Source organism: Periplaneta americana, chromosome 15, assembly GCF_040183065.1.
Source record: "Periplaneta americana isolate PAMFEO1 chromosome 15, P.americana_PAMFEO1_priV1, whole genome shotgun sequence".
Lineage (NCBI taxonomy): Eukaryota > Metazoa > Arthropoda > Insecta > Blattodea > Blattidae > Periplaneta > Periplaneta americana.
Window position 1 is genome coordinate 161,740,170 of NC_091131.1, and position 20,149 is coordinate 161,760,318.

Genomic DNA, 20,149 nt, shown 5'->3' on the forward strand with positions numbered 1-20,149 from the left:
TTTACAAATTTCTGTATGTATTTAGTTGGTATTGTAGCATAAATTGACACAAGGGTTTTTAAGAATAATGGTTTTTAATGCAGATTTCTTGATAAATATAACAAATAATTAGGTAAAAATTTACATACTCAAAAAAATTAATAAATTTATAAAATATTATTTTTTAAAACCCTTCCCTCAGATTACTTATAAGTAGGGCTAGGATTTTGATGACCTATAAATCATGAAAAAATGCTCTGAAAACAATGCATTTATGAACTAAATATCTTTAAAAAATGCCCTTAAAAATTGATCTTACATAATTGGCTTAGTAGGAATATTAATACTTAGACTTGTAATTAAATTAAATTCTAGTACCAACATTTAAGTTTATTTAATTTCACATAATTTTTCTAAGTAGTACACTTTAATTAATTATTTTACCTGATGTAGTTCCATATAGTCCACCACAAGGCCACTCTTATCCGGAACTAGAAGGTATAGAGGAGTCTATATTCAAGGGATGGTTGGACTGATCCATTACATGAGGTGTACTACGTTAAAATGGCAATATTTGTGTAGAAAAACGATTAAAATATTATACAAAATAATGGATATTAATTGAAAAAATATGTTGAGAAAATATCAAAGGAAATAAATATAATATTTTACATTAATAATGGGGATTTATGGCCAAAATTAAATGAAAATACCCCAAATATGACCGAATAAAACAAAAAATGCTCTTATGGGTTGTAAGAGGTAAAAATGCAAAAAAATGCTCTAACAAATATGTTTCAAAACACTCAGTTTATCACATAACATATAAATACCAAAGCAGCAATGTTTCTGGCTTACTAGGAAAAAGATGAAATTTCGTCAAATTCCTAGCCCTACTTATAAGAGTCTCAGAAATAAGCTGTAAAAATTTCATTGTTCTACTCCCAACAGCTTTAGAGAAAATGTACTGTAAATATTAGGCTGCTAATTTAACATGTGAGGTTATCAAGTGCGAAACTCGCCTTATCCAGAATTAAAAAAAAAAAAAAATGAGTTACATATGGGATGTTGTACTTCTTGCAGCTCTCTATGTACTAATATAGTCGGTTTGTGCAAATCTTGTCTAATTCCTATTCCATAGAACTCAGAAAGCTACTATCAAATGCAAAACTGTCCATGTCCATAACAGTTTTTCCTGCTTTCTGACAAATCACTTTACCTGGTTAAGGCGAGTTTTGCATTTGATAGCCTCATGTGTTAAAGATAGGAGATTCCCGGTCCCCTTAAGAAATCCTTGAGAGCCCTCACTTCACAATACTTAAACTTTTGCTGCATTTGAATTGATACAATGAAATTAAATTTAATGAAGGACCCTTAAACTCCACATCATAAATACGTACAATATACCGTATGTATAAAGTTCATTGCATTCTTAACATTGATACCGTAGCAAAAGAAATTAATAATCACCTTAGAGTCACCTTGCAGTGGCCAAAAGATTTTGGCACTAAGATTGGTATAACATAATTAATAAAAAAATGTAATGTGCTTTTTCATGTACAGAGCATGTTACAACAACAAACGTGTTACTGACACAAATCATAAGAGTTTGACAGAAATTAATGTCAGCATCATTCTGGTATCCACGTATTGGCATATTTTAGCTACTTCTTTAGCATTTTCCTATTAAAAGTAAGCTTATTCTTATCTGGTAGCAGGTATGATGACGTAATTTATAGTATTTCTATAGTATAATTTTCTGTGGCCACGGGGTAAGTTGACTGCCTCGTGATGTTTTACAACTATATATTACAATAACATCAATATCATTTATAGAAATCCAAACTTTTAATAAAAACATTGTGTCTATAATTTCAACAGTTCTTTTGTAACTAACGTTTGTATGATTTTATCAGTTAATTAGAGGAGGTAAGAGTATTATACTGTATGCATCAGAGTATTATGGGACATAAAATTCTTTAGTGCTAACATACAGTATTTTACATTTATGTTACCTGTATTGGGTATGATTTCTTTATAACAAACAATGTTTTTTGGATTAACTGATAAAATCATCATCGCAGAGCTCTGAAAAATCCTTTTAACCAATAGAGAAATGCAGACGGTACAAAGGAACAGCACACTCGAAGTAAGAAATAAAGATGTCCATCTTGTGAGTGCGGTATGAAGAACACTACGCTCTTGTTACTGTTGTCCATTCTTCCATTTTGATCTCGACTTATAGCGTATGCTATCACATTTAAAATGTTGGTGGCAAAATATTACAAGCTTGGGACTTCTGATTTTGTCCGTAGATTATTTTTAGTTACTGGGTTCCTTCTCGTCTTTTGGGGGAAGACAGATACCGGTAATGGACTTTTACTTTCACTTAAAATTGAAAGGAAGTTGTCAGTGAGATGAACTGTAATATTAAACATTAATATTCCTAGACGTAACTTAGCAAATCTTGTTGGCTTCTGAAAGTGTAACTTGTTGCAAGTCCAGGTATTGTGCTTCATCTTGGACCTGTCCTGGAAGAAAGAAACACAAAGTGTTGAGAATTCATGTATTTACAACTTAAACTATTGTCAGCGGACCGAGAAACTTAAAGCAGTTTGATTTTTATTCATTCAGCATTTGAAAGAAAAGTTTAAATATATTTCCCACGTATCTTTATAGACCTGTAAGCCGTATAACTAAGGACGGACACATCAATTACAAAATTCCACTGTAGACTGTAGACCAGTTGCTTCCAACTGGATGCTCTATGATGTCATTGCGAGCTTGTCTCATTCTCCGTAGCAATCCAGGTAAATACAGTAGCGTGCAAATTAATCCGAACACGACATATTTTTACATTTTCTGTCATTGTTGGCCTCACAGCTGCTCATACCGCTTTAATTGGCACCTGTATTACGTGTAATTCCATTGTTGAAGGTCTGTCGTTATTTTTTTTTATAATATGTGACATTTTGCCTGTCGTTTTGTACTTATAAGCATTTCAGTTGTGTTGAAGACTTAATACTGCAATCCTGTGTACAGTCTGTCGTCTTCACAAATGGATACAACTCCACGAAAACGGTCTAAAATTATAACATTAGCAGAGCATTCTTCTATGACACAGAGGCAAATCGCTGCAGAATGTCACATCGGTTTGGCTACTGTTAATTCGATCATAAAACGATACAGGGAGACTGGATCCATCACACCCCAGAAAAAAAGGAAACTGTGGCCGGAAAAGGAAGACTTCACCTGCAGATGATCGTTTAATTGTCAGGAAAAGTAAATTAAATCCTAGACTAACTGCTGTCGACTTAACCCGCGAGTTAATGGCTACCACTGGGTCGAATATTCACGTCACAACAGTGCGGTGTAGGCTTTTGGAAGCTGGACGAAGGGCTCGTAAGCCTATTAAGAAGCAACTGCTAACCCCTGTTATGTGCAAAAAACGCTTAATGTGGGCAAAATTACATCAACACTGGACAGTGATTGACTGGAAGAATGTACTTTTTTCCGATGAGTCTCATTTCGAGATCCACGGCCACCGTGTTTCTTACGTACGGAAAGGATCCGAAAAAGTAACAGCAGCTCATCTCCAACAAGCACCCAAATATCCCCCTAAAGTAATGTTTTGGGGTTGTTTTACACATGAAGGGCCTGGAGCATTAATACTTATCAAGGGAATGATGAATTCTGACAAATATATTCACTTATTGGAAACCAGAATCGTACCCCAGCTGCAAAAATCATTTCCAGATGGCAGAGGTGTGTTCCAACAAGACCTGGCATCATGCCATACGTCTCGAAAAACTACAGAATTCTTCAACAAGAAGAATATTCAGGTACTCCCCTGGCCAGCAACTCACCCGACATCAACCCCATTGAGAACTTGTGGTCAATTTGCAAAATAAGAATACACAAAATGGATTGTTCTACAAAGGAGACGATGATTTCTGCCCTCATTGGTGTATGGTTTCGCGATGAAGAAATGAAGAATATTTGTGGGAAATTAGTGAAATCCATGCCAAATCGTCTCAGACCTGTTATTAGGAACAAGGGAGGCCACATAGATTACTGAGGTATGTCTTAGATCCTTTTTTTGTCCCGTTTGAGTGTTTTTGCATAAGTAATTACGTTGTTCGGATTAATTTGCACACTACTGTAATATGGAGGAAACCGCAATGCAAGACCCTATCGAAGCAGTGGCATATGGAAAACCAGTTTAACTTAGTGTTTACAGTACCTAATAATATATTAAAGTATTAGGAATGAGGTAGGTATATGATATTATAGTTAAATAATTTTGATATCTTTCTGTTATATTTAATGCACACTAAGTTCATGTGGACTTATTTTTAGACTAAACTATAGCCCTGGGCATTTGGGCCTTTTAGAGTGGATCGGGGGCACTCGGGTGTTTGGGAGAAGAGAGCGAGCTAGGGAGATGCACAGTGAAAATCAGTTGATGACCTTGATAGTAAAACTATAGTCTTTAATAATTTTGTCTTATTTTCTAGGTTGAAGATATAAATGAAAATGCAAGGAATTACACAAAACCTGAAATTTCTGCAAAGTGTTCCAAAATAACTATTTCTGTTGGAAGTGAAATTGATGTATCAGCTCATAATGACTTCAAGGAAAAAACCAACATTTCCAAAGTATCCTCATTGTCATTTGTAGGGGATAACAGTCATGATTCTCAGCTTGCGAGTGTAAATAGCGACCAATTAAAAATTTATGAGATAAGATTTTAACTGCTGTAAAGACTTAGGTCATTGTGAAAATCCAAGTGGGTTTATGGGATCGTAGCAAGAAAGGAATGCGGTACCCAAAAGAACTCAAAACTGTAGCACTAACGCTGTTTTTAAGTCTGGGAGGCCAGAGGGAAAAAGACATTTGGGGAGGCCGAGACGTAGATGGGAGGACAATATTACAATGGATTTGAGGGAGGTGGGATATGATTGTAGAGACTGGATTAATCTTGCCCAGGATAGGGACCGATGGCAGGCTTATGTGAGGGTGGCAATGAATCTCCGGGTTCTTTAAAAGCCGTAAGTAAGTAATGTTTACAAATTTATGCAGTACTGGTACTACAATACTTTACCATAACGTATTTAAGACAAACGGCAGTACTCTCCGGCTCAAATGAATTTATATTTCCTAGTCTAAAGTTGAAAGTGAGTAATTGAAGTTAGAGAAATAGTCTTGATTGCAGATGAAGCAGATTTTTTTACTCCACATCGAATGACGAAATAGTACAATCAGGCCTATGTAATACAGGTACTGTGCAATGAAGTGTATAATCCTGACTGGCATAGCTGGTAGGTCTACATATTGTAGTTGTTTCATAAACGAATGGGATTTTAAAAAACAAGGCAAAAGGCATAGCCCATTGAAGTGTAGTATTCCTTGAATACCGTATATAATATGTAAATTATAATTACTATCATCATTATATTATTATTATTATTATTATTATTATTATTATTATTACTGCTACTGCTACTGTATTTTTCTGTTATGTATAGTAAGTCTAATTCTGTACCTAATACTGTTTCATTTTTGTATTTTTGTATTTTTGTATTACCCTCAGCCTCGTTTATCCTTATTTGTGTTCAGTAAGCAAAGTAAATAAACTGTATAGCCTATTAATTATTTCATATCTGTTAACCTATTTTTATAATTAGAATTTCTTTTCGCTAGTGTCTTGTTTTATTACAGGCATAGTAGACACCAATGTCATGTACATGGCTGGGCAACTCGTGCTCCCAAAGTGCTAAAAAACCTCGAAAGAGAGAAAGACAGACGGAGCCAGCCGCAGCAGTTACAAGTTGTTTGTAGTTTCGCTGCAAAAGCCGCGGTGCGCTCTGGCGGCTCATGCAGGTGATCGTGATATCTACTCCATGCTTTGAATTTCAAAATGAAGCATGGTACAATAATTACAGTAATTTTAGACAGACTGTACCTAAACACACACAACAAAATTAAATTATTTCCTAGCTTTGTAAATTAGTTTAGTACTGGAAACACAACCTGAATACACCTTTTCAGGAGACAACAAACATAGATGCAACACTTATTTATTACTAGCCGTACCCGTGCGCTCCGCTGCACCCGTTAGAAATAAATATAAAGTAATTACATAATTAAAATAGGACGTTTGATCCAGGGAACATTCGTGTTTGATAGAAGGATAAATCGTTTAATATGGTACTTAATTTAAATTGCATCCAAATAATTAAAATGCGATCATTTTGGTCCAGAGACTCTCATTTGGTACAATGACAATTCCTTTAACATGTTTCTTAATTTTTATTTCATGCAACCATAGTTTAATGAAGACTGACATCATTTAGATTTAATGTGTATATTTTATTTTACTTGTTATAAGTTTCCATTTAATTATGGTAATAACTTAATTTTAACCCTTGTTTTCTACGTATTCAGTAAATGGCGCTTGACCCACTATGGTTCTGAACCCTTCAAATAACTTAAATTATATTATATAATATTACATATTATATTATATTATATTATATTATATCAGAAGTTACTGTAATAACATTATAGCATTATGTCCATCTAGAGAAACTACACTTTCCAATGGTGAAATAATAATTAATTATACAAATCGGTTAATTTAGCTTCCGATATTACTTCATACAAACACAGAAACATTCTCTGTAGGCTATCTTTCATAGCTTTCGATTGTTGCTGTCCAAGGCCCCTTATAGACGAAGTCATTTGTTTTTTAATTCATTACACGGCCTTAGATGGCAGTTATTTTAATTTTAAAACTCATTTATCTCATTAAATATCAGTCCTATCAAAATTTTTGAAGGAATAAAACTTATCGAAAATTATTTGCAAAGAAACTTTTGTTATGTAACATTTTTCACAAAAATCAATAATAAGCGAGATATTTCGATTTATTTAATTCAGGCCCCCTTATAACCCCCATTTTAAATAATGTATTTTTAATACCATATAGCCTAAAATCTAAGTTACAACGAACTTAATTTATATTCCAATTTTCATCGAAATCCGTTCAGCCATTATCGCGTGAAAAGGTAACAAACATACAGACAGACAGACAGACAGACAGACAGACATACATACATACAAACAAAAATTTCAAAAAAGCGGTTTTCGGTTTCAGGGTGGTTAATCATATATGTTAGGACCAATTATTTTTGGAAAATCGAAAATTACCAGAAAAATTTCGGCTACAGATTTATTATTAGTATAGATTACACTATTTGTTAATATTTGTCTTATTTCAAACGTAGAACGCGAGAATTTACAAGTCTTTATGCATTAAAGAGTATACCTCTGTTCTCAGAAATGTAATAGTCTGTATTCGCAAAGAAACACAAATTTAAGGAAGTATTTTTTAAATGTCACGGCAGATGAAATAAACTTACTTCTAAGCTCTTTCTGTACTTTGAGACCTTTTACACTTCTTTCTTGTATTAAAATCTGACTCAAGCACATACAGTAGGCCTATATATGGAAGCAAAGAGTATATTTGAAAATTCTGACTTAGGCAGCATTACGAACAGTTCGATTCCTGATTTCGCTGGAATCTGAGTGGCGTGCTGTTCTGTAGATATATCAATTCAAGCTGTAAACTTTCAGGATCTTCTATCGGCTGTAAGCCAAAAGAATTCAGAGAAATCTCGATTCCTTGTCAATTGTCACTGTTTCCTAAACTTACCAGTGAATTCTGCTGTAGGTCTTGAAGTAGGATCTTCTTTGTGATAAGAAAATTTTCTTATCACTCTTCAAGATAGTTTATAGTCAAAGAAAGTGAAGTTGTCTATGTTCTACATGATACTACCACATTTCAAATTTATCCATAAATGTTCTTAGCTAGTCGATCATATGTCGTGCAATTCTGTAACTCGCACGCACAACGTGCTAATGATATTTGATATCCGTCTCACCTTGTTGATATCCCATTTTTACCTTAGCTATTCTAAAGCAGGTCTAGACAGTATTTCTTTACTAAAACCTTCACTGTGTTTATTTGTAACATAAAATGTCATGCGTAAGAAAGTTAATAGCTTTATCTCCCTTCTGAATAAAAAATCTTTCTCTTTCGACTCATCACTAAAGGGAAATGATCTGGGGGTTATATTGTTTTTCACTTAAAACGAGCCGCCACTTACTGCAGATGCGAGGAAACTTGTTAACAGACACTACAGCTAGTACAGAGTCCGTTCTACATGCACTGAGGTTGTGTTTACACTTCGAGAGCACAAGTTGCCCACCCATGGTCATGTAGTTTAATGGGTACCGTAGGTTGGATTTGAAAATTATATTAATTTAAAATTATTTCAAGAAAACTTTTTTGCATTATACTTCCTTGTCAGTGAAACAGATTTCGATTCGTTTATTTGGTTTCAAGGCGACAGCCAGTGCTGCGTCTGGACTCCATAATAATCAAAGAAACCGACATCTACTTTCCTTTCTGTGTATTACTTATTCTCTACACTGCACACACTATTATATATTCAAGCAGAACGAGTAGCTGACAATGCACGATTCACCACAGCTCAGAGGTCGGTTCTGATTATTTCTCTGGGCCTCTTCTCCGACATCACAACTCGACCCGTTGCAAATGACTGCTATATACAAAAAACTCTGTTAGACGTGTCCTTTAAATTAAAGAATTCGTTAAGACTACAAAACTTGTGCTCGTATAAAAATGATTGACTCTAGTCTTAAATGAGTTCAAATTATTAGTGTTCAATGAACACTGTTCATAATACTATAATTTGGAAGGTTATTGAAAATTTTATTGACAATGCACATTGAGAATTCTAAATATTTTGCAGATCGAGCAAAGGTAACTTCATTGAGTGTAAATGCATATTTTTGAGTTTATTCTTTAAATGCATAAGTTTCTATAATTCATATTAAAATACACATAGATTAGCCTAGTACTTTTTTATTTAACCTAATTTGCTGTTATGATATAATACTTCTATTAAGAAAAATCGGCATTTTATGATTTTACGGAATTTTGAAGTTACTAAAATTAATATGAATATATATATATATATATATATATATATATATATATATATATATATATATATATATATATCTGTCCTTATACTGCTTGTTTGAGGCTTGAAAGTAATGTAATTTTCCCTAAGATAGGTTACTAGCCTTATCGTTAGGTAGTCCAGTAGTGGGGCTGCCACTTTTAGCCTCTGGACAGGCTTGTAATGCAGCATTTCCTCTGCATTTGATGAAACAGTTATACCAGAAGTAAGATAATACACAATAACCAATGCCTCGAACAAGTGCAAAATTTCAATTATCTGGCTGGGTTGTGAAATATCTTATCAAAATGAAAAAGATGTGAACAAGAAAATTACCAAATTTACACAAATTCTAGGAATAATAAACAATGCATTAAAAGCTAAATTAGTACAAAAATCTACAAGAATAAAAATATATAATACACTAGCATTACCCACCCTTTTATACGGAAGCGAGATTTGGTCATTAAAGAAAAAAGACGTGAACAGAATCAAAGCAACGGAAATGAAATTTTTGAGGACAGCAGGATATACTCTTTTAGACCGAAAAAGGAATGAAGAAATTTTAGAACAATTAGAAGTAGAGTCAGTAGAAGAAAAAATCAGCAGATACAAATTCAATTGGCTAGATCATGTAAGAAGAATGGAAAATTCAAGAATCCCAAAAATTATGATGCAGTATAAACCTAGAGGACATCGTCGACCAGGAAGACCTTTAAGAAGACTGCTAGATGGGGGCCGAAACAGGTCTACAGAGGCCTAATTCGTGAAGGATGATGATGATGATGATGATGATAATATATATATATATATATAGTATATGTGTTGAGTTACTGAAATATTGCAAGTCGGTAGTTCTTTTATATTAAAAAATAGTATTTCGATGATGATGGTAATAATAATAATAATAATAATAATAATAATAATGATGATGATGATGATGATAATAATAATAATATGCAAGTGATTTGATGTGGACATTCGCAAATACTAAGCAATGATATCAAATCAAGCTGTCGGAATATTATTTTAAACTGAAATATTGCAGTCATGGCAGTCCGAAGGGGCAAAACAGGATAGCCTTGGCCAGGGCTACAACTCTAATATTCAAACAGTATGTACATAATAATTTTTTAAATAAAAAAAGCTGCCCTAAATAAGGGTTCGAATAGATCGGCCTACTAATCAATTCATAAAGAATAATCATGAAAACCAATTGTGTGACAATTTGAAAGGAAAAATAAAACATTGAGATAAATGATATGAAAACATAGGAAATCAATTACAATAAAAGTTTGTTGGGTACAAATGATTACTAATTATAGCTAAGAATGATATTAACACATGAGATCCTATGGCATCAATCGTTGCATCAGAAATTTTAAATTGTTTAAGTCGATCTAAAGTTTCTCGTGGGATCGTGCCACGGGCAGAGCCCAGAAACTGTCCAATGTGTGATGTGGTATTGTGCTCCAAGATGCTGACAACAAGGCTCATATATGACTGTTTTTCTTAAAATTAAGTTATGGTTTTCTTGCATAAGATACTAGTAGCTTTTAATCTTCTCATTGATGTATTAATGCTTGAACATCAATTACATTTAATGGGAACACTTTCCTTTATGCAATTATAAAATTGTGAACAGCAGATATTCAGTAATTAAAATAAAAACAGCACTGTCCTAGAACATGATCTTCTAAGGTTATAGTCAGCTTATGAATATTTGTTCTAATTCTTCGAAACCACTTTCACATTTAAATGAGTGATAATGACGGAAATGTACCTAGCAAAAATAACGAGATGTAACAAAGCTTTATTTCATGGGGCAATGGAGATCACTTCATTGTGACTTGCTTAGTTCATAGCAATAAGAATAAACTGTGTTGTTTATGTATATTAGAGAGTTTAGTTTGCTTCATAATTTGCAATATTTTGCAAATGGAAAAATTCGTTCTTGGCGCACAGTAAAAATAGCCTACTTAACTCGTACGAAAGCCAGTGGAAAATTTATATTAAACCTATGTGACGGTAATCATTCAGAAGATAACAAAAAACAAAAAAGAATTGCATGGTAACTTTCAAACGAAGGGAAATACATGAGCCACAGTGCTGCAGATAGAACTATATGAGTAAGAGCTAATTACTCTCAAAATTGTACTGAGTTGTAGTGGTGACATTTACTAACCTACTAGATAGAGAGGGTATAGTTCATGTATTTAGTTAGTATAATTTTTGTGTTCAATTGTATCGTTTTTTTTTTTTTGCGTTTAGTTTAGATAGTTTGTGTGTTAAGGCTGTACAATTTATGTGTGCAATTTGTATAGGTTTTTGTGTATTTAGTTTGTGTCAGGGGCGGCCCGTCCTTATGTGCTACAGCACAATGATAACTTTTCCTCAAATAATGTATTTGTAATACCACCATAGTATTTGACCTGTCATTTGACAATTTCCCGTGGTTATGTTCATGACGCGTTATAAAGTGTTTAGTCTTCGCTCTTAGCTCTTTGGTGCCTCAGGGGTTCGTTGTGCCACTCAAAGCTTCACATGAGAATGTAGACAGTTATGCGCATGTGCGAAGCTGAAATCACTGCTCTGATTGGCTATTTTTACGCGGGAAAGTGCTGTAGTCAGCTTCAGCACTACACAGCTTGGAGATTGCAAAAGTAAAGCATAACGAATGAATGCTTGTTTGTGGAGGAACTCGAAACTATTTACAATATATTTGGTAATTCAAGTGTCCGACTGCTGCTGCCATCTACCTATTGAAGTTGCTGTCAACAAAAGAGTGTTCCAGATACAACTTGGATTTCTATACGGAACACCTGACTTCCGAAATATAGATGGCTGTTCAATTGTTACAATACATAGTCTCCAGCAATTTACAGGATTAATTCTGTGAAGTAACGAAGTTGTTAAATATTTTGGTTACAACACCAATGACCACTGCTCAGCCAGAAATATGTTTTTCTTGCTTGAAACGCATAAAAACGTTTTTAAGGAACACTATGTCCCAGGATCGTCTCACTGCTCTTGCAATACTGTCAATAGAAAAGAATATGATGTCCAAAATGGAGAGGTTTAACACCAAATGACAAGTTCTGCAGTATGAAAGAATGTCGTATGGACTTCATGCTTCATCACTAGGCGAGACTCAAATTAAGATAAATACATATACTGTAACAGTCTTACTAATAAACCGTGTATAGTTTATATACGAGACTTATGCAGAGTTGAGACAAAAAACGTTACTAATAAATCATGAATAAGCTATGGACGTATAAACAGGCTGTAACTATACAATGGGAATTGCTTTGCAGTAGTTATATACACGAAACCCCTTGTTTAAGTGTTGTATATAGCGAAAAAATGGCCGCCCTCTAACAGCTGTTCGTATCGACTGTCATTTTATGACGATGGTTACCTTGTAACCACAGAAGAACAAACCAAAGATCATAGAATTATTAGAATAATATTGCTGTAGCTTGTACTCTTTGACCAAAATGTAGCGTGGTAATCGATTAGAGCCAGTTGTACTATCGATATTTAACACGCCACACTAGAGCGCTCTACCGGATGCAATAGAGAACCTCAGATATTCTATTACCTTTCGTAACGAAGTAATGACGAAACTATGACGTAGCTGTGTAACAGTTATACTGTTATACACGACGTATGTAGTGATTATTGGTAAGGAATTTACACACGACTTATAAACGAGCTACTCACTGTATAAGTATAAGACAGTTAAACGTCTGTATATAGAGTTTTTATTAGTAAGACCATAAGTGTAGGCCTATACAGTAGGACAATATAGAGATTGTAGCACACTCATTATTTTGACCACCAGCCGCTACTGGTTTATGTGTGAGTTAAGACTATGTATGTGTGCAATTTGTGTAATATTTTTCTTTTTATCGTATGTTTAGTGTGGACAGTTGTGTTCAGATTATAATTTATGTGTTTAGTGTGTATAGTTTTTCGTGTTTAGTTGGTATAATTTGTTTATGTATTTAGTTTGTAAGTGTATAGTGTAAGCTCTCTTGGACTGGCTCCCCAAGTGTAGTAGACCTTCAGCTCACCCTACACTCCTGTAGGAAGCCGTTGCTGTTATGGGATTTCAGGCTTTTCGTATTTCGTATTTCGTAGATAGAGAGGAAAAGAAAGAGATGAAAAACTGACTTTCTAATGGCAGAAAATAACTATGTGTGTTAATATTTTCATTTAATTTTCAAGAAACTATCCTTTTAATTGAAAAACTGCAAACGGACAAATGATTCTGTTCAGTCTTTCTAATGTTAGAATAGTGTGGATAGTACTTATCGAGTACTGGTAAAATGTCTTAAAAATTTAGAGAGAATTCTTTGCTTTTCTGAGAAAAATATTCATTTAGGACTAATACGGTACTGAAAATTTTTGTTGTACTCTATCCAAGGAATAAGCTGTTAAAAGCTCTGCAGTTACAATATTACTTCCGCTCTGTATGAGATCTGTGTACATGAAACTTGTCTTGTGTGTGTTTGGTTATCCGGTACCTGGTCTATTGAATGAGAGGAGAGCTCTGGCTGTCGCTGAAGTCCAGTGTGTAGTACATCTCAGTTGTGTCAAGGGACGGGAATGATCGATTTGATGACGTTGAACCTTTTTCTTTCTCCACTTCTATAGCAGTGGATCGATTTCTGGAGCTGAAAAAAAAAACAAACGTTCAGTAAAATAAGATGTCATTAAGGTAAAATTTAAAAATTACAGTTGTCACTTGTGAGAAATAGAATATTGGCTACTTGAAATTCCATGTCCATACATCACTTCAAAACATCTTGCTCTCATCTAAGGCTCGGTACATAATAAATACGCATACTGTTGTCCTCAACATGTTGGCAGAGTTCAATCTGTTGAATAGTAATTTCGAATCTTTGTAGGGAAGGGATAATTTATTTATTTTTTTATGAGTTACTTCAATATTTTTGCTGAATATATGCTATTTGGTGTTTTTATTCTTATTTATAATATATAACATATTAATTTAGGATGCATACTCTACTATCATGAACATTATTTAATTTCTATCTATTAGTTTCAACCATGGTTTTCAATTCCCGTTCTTTCCTAAATACAGGGTGGACCACTCAAATGTACCTAATTTCAATTGTATGTGACTGGTAAACGGTTTATTTATTTTTTATTGCTAGTAAGATTTAAATGAATACAAGTTAATAAATACAATGAAAGATAAACTAGCCCACTCCTGAATGAGTAAGACTCGTGCTCAGGAGGGGATTCCAATACAGACAAAAATAAAATTAAAATTGAGAGTGAATACAGACTAAATAGTGTTTAATATGTTTAAACCCAAACTATAAATCCAATACAATTTTTTTTTTTATTAATTTGGAGGGGATTCGTGGTCAAAATAATATTAGAATAAAATCTGTTTAATAATCTGGGACCTTGACTCGTGCTATGATAAAAAGCTGCATTGGTTTTACATTTTGGTTCAGACAAACGCAGAGAATTCATATTTTTAGTTCTATATTTATATATATATATATATATATACCTTTCAAAGTTATTAAAATTCCTATGAAAATATTTTAATAAAACAAAATAATACATTTGTTTAATGTTGAAAACTTTGAAATGTTTAAACAACAACTCAGTTGGGTAATCTTTCTGCTTTTTTAAGCAAATTTTTAATACTTTTTTCTGTAATAAAATTAACGGATAAAGGTTGGATTTATAAGTTCAACCCCAACCTATAATACCATACATAATTATAGATTGAAATAATGCTAAATAAATTATACGTAAAGAGTTAACTGACAAAATATTTCTTAGAGCAACAAAGTAACATAATGTTTTACGTAACTTATTACAAATATAATGAATCTGATTATTCCATTTTAAATGATTATCAATAGTTATACCTAAGTATTTTAAGTCATTAACTTCATTAATAACTGAACAATTGCAATTTATATCGGAACAATCAGAATTATGCATTTTAATTTGTAGTACAGATGAAATTGGTTTATTACCTTTATCATTTAAAGAAAATGGGATAGCTATTGAAGATAGAAATCTACAGTAACGTTTATATGAAAGGAAAACTCAACAAGTTTCGACATGCACATCACCATATCTGTACGTGAGCTCCAGCTGTCACTGTGACGATATCGAGGCGATGAACGATTTCTTGCCAATCATGTTGGAGCATGTCTTCTGGAATGCTCTCAATAGCCTCTATGATGCGCTCCCGAAGATCACGAAGGTCTCTGACTGGGGTGGTGTACACTTTATCTTCGACGTAGCCCCAGAGAAAGAAATCGAGCGGTGTTAAATTCGGGCGGTCTAGCATCGTATTGGCGAATTCCACTCGTTTGGGTTTGTCATCCGGCTTCCGACATTGCATTAACTGCACTTTGTATGCGTACAGTTTGAGGTGTTTGTGGACAATTCGTTGCAATGTTGATTTTGGTACTTGAAGTTCTCACGAAGCTCTTCTTAATGACTTTCGCGAGCTTCGCTCATACGCGGCTTGAACATTTGCAACCATTTCGACGGATGTTCTACGACCACCACCATGCTTCTTCAACACCGGACCTGTAGCTAAAAATGTATCGTGCCACTTCTTAATGCAATTGGAACATCATGGTTAAACACTCGCCGATACTCCCTTTGAACTCCAACAATTGATTTAAACTCAGCATACCACAACACAGTTTGCGCTTTTATCTGCAGTGTCACCATTTTGACAGTCAACACAATCTACGAAAAGAAACCGTGTCTGCGCACCATCTACCGACAGGATTTGAAACTTGTTGAGTTTTCCTTTCATATAAACATTACCATAAGGTTACATCTTCAACCGTTCGCCAGTCACATACAATTGAAATTAGGTACATTCGAGCGGTCTACTCTGTAACTATATACAGGCCTACTATACAGTGGTCGGCAGGTTGTGCATTTGTGACGTCGGAGCAAGGCCAGGCTAGATGAGCACCTGAAGAGGTGCACAGTATCGTGCAGCAAAAAGCTAGTAGGCCTAGTTTTGTACACCGAAGTAAAGGGCAATAATGTCCATGTTTTACGAAACTGAGGTGGTTGCATATTTTTATTTTATTTTTCGCTCTCTTTTCAGTGATGCAAAGCACTAACTCGTACGCGTAATAAGCGATTTGATCAATTGAAGAGAGTGCTATGTGCCATAGGGTGTCGAGGTAAAGAGCACTTTCATTTAGTTCTCCTGTATTATTCAATATTTGTGACATAATGCCCTTTACCTCCGTTAAACAGAGTTGTATAATAGGTAGTTTGGGAGAACTGTAAAGTTCTGATTTTATTTATACGTGAAAATTTCTCTGTATATTGGAGTGAGTGTAAACGATTTGGCGGATCATTAACATAATTATACGAATTATTATCATTATGGGAACATTTATTTTTTACAGAGTGAATCGTAATTGTGTACTATAAAGTAGTGCAGAGTATTCTATACTAAAAATGAAACATATTTATTTCATATAAACTTATGGTCGTGCCCGTTTTGTTATGGGGATAATAATTGGGCAGTTAGAAAAAGACGTCTACTTTTCTGAGAATGTTGTATAATGATCAAGTAAGTACAGTGCATATCCCTTTCAGTTCTTCAGTAAAAAATCTTGGCATTCACGTGGATAATAATCTTAACTGGGACATGCAAATCACAGAAACCTGCAGAAAGGTATATTCTATTATCCATGTGCTAAAAAGGATAAATGTTCATCTCCCCTCTTGCTTAAAAAAGTCCCTTGTGCAGACGCTTGTATTTCCCTATTTTGACTATGCTGACATTTTACTGACTGACCTCTCCAGCGACAACAAAACGAAACTTCAACGTGCTCATAATTTGTGTGTACGTTTTGTAAGCAATGTTCGTAAATATGATCATATTACTCCATCCCTGGAAACAATAGGTTGGCTTAAACTAGATAAGAAAATAAATTTATATTCACTTCTCCTTCTCTTCGAAATCTTGAACTCTTCTATTCCTTCGTACCTGTCGTCTCGCTTCACTTACCTTTCTTCCCATCACAATCTGAACACACGCTCTCGCCATGAAACAATACTAACAATACCATCCCATCGCACCTCCTCATACTCATCCTCTTTCACAATAGCCCTGCCAAGACTCTGGAATTCGTTACCTGCTAGCATCAGGGACTGTCGAAATAAAATTGAATTCAAATGCAAACTTACTAGGACTTGGTTAGTAATTGAGATTCGTTCAGACATGGTTTCTTGTAAATAGTTCTCTTAATCTGTCACAAAATATCTCAATATATGGTAATTTCATCACTATATAATTTTGTTATTCTAGGTTTAATTTGTAATTCAATAAATACAAAAATATTCTTTGTTCTTAACTTCTATGATAAATTGTCTAGCTTTCATTAATCAGGTAATCTTGTTTTTTAATTCTTATTGTAATTGTAAATTTAATATTAATTGTAATTTTATTCTTCATGTTATAGTTGTAATCCCCTGGTAGAGGGGCAGAGAAGATCTGATGGCCTTATCTCTACCAGGTTAAATAAATAAATACTACAACTAAATTGCAAGTTCACAGAAGATGCTCGAAATGTTCACCATTCACTTCACAACACAATTTCCGCCCTTCTCTTCTGCCAAGAATGTCTTGTACTTTGAAAAATATCCCGAATTGTATTTCCTGCAGCCACAATTGCATTCAACAGATGCTCTCTCGTGGCATGTCATTGAGAGGAAACTAGTCCCTTCATGTGACCCCACAACCAGAAGTCGCAGACTGAGTTTAGGTGATCGTGTCGGCTATGCAACAGGCCCATTGCGTCCAATCCATCTGCCTGGATACCGTTCCTACAAATGACTTTTCACTGCACGACAGTAATGCACAGATGCTTCATCTTGAAGTAGCCAAATTTTCAACGGTGTTGACAGTGGTATCATTTGTTATGCAGAAAGCACAAATACGCAGCACCTGTTGACTGATTGTAGCATTTCTCTCTCTTCAATAACAATAACTGTATTTACTGTGCACTGTAGAATGTCATCTGAGTGATTGATGCGTGAATAGCTTCGATGAACGCCAACTCACGCCTCCCACAGTGATGCCATATCTCGGTAACAAAGTCCTCACGGCTATATGTTTATATGACAAAATCTGTTATATTTGAATATAGTATACTCTATACTGAATATAGTACACAATTACGACTCATTCTGTATTCATGGAGTATGGGGCCAATGACAAATTGTTTAATTTGTTGTAAGGTACTCCAACAAGTAAAAAAGTTAAATTTAAAGCATCGTTATTCAGAATGTTATAGCCATCACAAATTGGAGCTAGATCATTGGCGGGTATATGATAATAGAACAATTGAAAGACAAGCTGTTAAATTTCAGGGGGTTTCACATAAGTATAAAGACAGGAGTGAAACATTACTTGGGGAGAGGTGTCCTTGAATTTTTGAGAAGAGCTGTATTTTTATATTATCCTCCCATTTTTCCCTCCGGCTTCCCAACTAACACACTATATCAGCGGTCGTCAGCACAAGGCATCTTCGGGCTAGCGTCTCTTACCCGCGGATAAGGCAATGCACCATCTTGCATCTATAGCTGCTGGCGGGTATGCTTTCTCTCTATCCCTTCTGAACGACGGTGCATATTCCGAGACACTCCTCACTCTTTACCCATTTCGGGGCATCCTGAAGACCACTGCTCTATATGCATTTCTGAATTCGCCAATACGTGCTACATGCCCTGCCCACTTCAAACATGTGGTTTAATATTCCTAGTTATGTCGTGTGAAGAATACAAAATTACTAGTACATTGTTGCTATATTACGTAGTACAAGGAAATTCTGTCAACTTTAAATCGTCTAATAGGGATATCCTAAACTAGCACAAACAGATAGCGCGCGTGTACTTTGGGGGATGCGCTTTGCGTGTGCATTTGTTTTCCAATATACAAACATTAAGGATTTACGTAGTGTATTAGTGTACTAAATACTCTCAAAAACAACTCAAAATGCCAAATTTTTGTTGTGTTCCTATATGTAAAAACCAGGGAAAGCTTTTTGCCTGCAATAAGGTCCCGAAAGATTCTGAATAATATATGTTTTCAACCTTAAAAAAATAAATATAGCCCTAACTAATTAAATTGCGCTTATTAAACAAAAAGAACTACTTCAAATGAGGAATTGCAGTCTACAGTTTGATTCTGGAACAGAACAAAGAAAAAAATAATAAAAACATACGCAATCTCGACAGCGAGCTATGTTAGCTTAGACTGTATGCAGTACTTGTAGGAGTCACCAAAGTTTGCGACTACATTTTATAATGGAACGATACTACAGTAAACTCCCGATGAACTGAAATGTTTATTATCTAGGAAGATGCTTCCCTATTGGAGCTGCATATCCTGATTATCGCGTACGGTATCTACTTACAATACTTATGGTTAAAGAGGCAATATTCATCTTCGACAAAGATTTTTTTTTTCTTTTTTTTTATTTGTGCACCTCGTTCTCAAAGTTCTCGTTTAGGTTCATGAACATTCAATTTACTCGTATCGTATTCTGCATAGTCCGTTAAATTTACTACAAAAAAGAATAATTAAAATTTGTTTGAAGAAACGTTTCGATTATCCAACTAAATTAATTTATTCTGAATTTAATGTATTTAATATTGAACAAATTTATAAGTATACGCTGTTAAAATTTTATCATAAAAATCTTAATAAGTTTGTATTACAGACACACAATTATGACACAAGACGAAATATTAATTCAACATTAGTAGAACCTAAATGTCTCACATCTGCTGGTCTAAAGCATAGCATACATTTTGGCCCTCGGTTGTACAATGCTTTAACTAAATTACACCCAGAACTTCTAACATCTAACCCACTAACATATAACAAGAAAATTAGAAACGTGTTAATATCTTCAATTTGATTAAATAAATTTATAGCCTATGTGTGTGAATTAATCAACCTATATTATATTTGTATTCTATAATTTTGAAATAGTTTAATAAGTTTGTATTACAGACACACAATTATGACACAAGACGAAATATTAATTCAACATTAGTAGAACCTA

The 20,149-nt window shown here is 34.2% G+C and overlaps 1 protein-coding gene across 4 annotated transcripts in view; it reads right to left on the bottom strand.

Annotated features, from left to right (window-relative positions):
* Positions 1 to 278: 278 nt before the first annotated feature.
* wry (weary) overlaps positions 279 to 20,149 on the bottom strand; it is a 1,511,805-nt gene continuing 1,491,934 nt past the window's right edge. For 3 of the 4 annotated variants that reach the window (XM_069848455.1, XM_069848453.1, XM_069848454.1), the window contains 2 exons: positions 13,565 to 13,714; positions 279 to 2,510 (listed from right to left, as the gene is read on the bottom strand). In XM_069848455.1, the coding sequence (XP_069704556.1) occupies positions 13,570 to 13,714 (145 nt within the window). In that variant the 3' untranslated portion in view covers positions 279 to 2,510; positions 13,565 to 13,569. Of the gene's footprint in view, positions 2,511 to 13,564; positions 13,715 to 20,149 lie in introns of those variants that run through there. The other variant, XM_069848456.1, reaches the window with a different exon arrangement.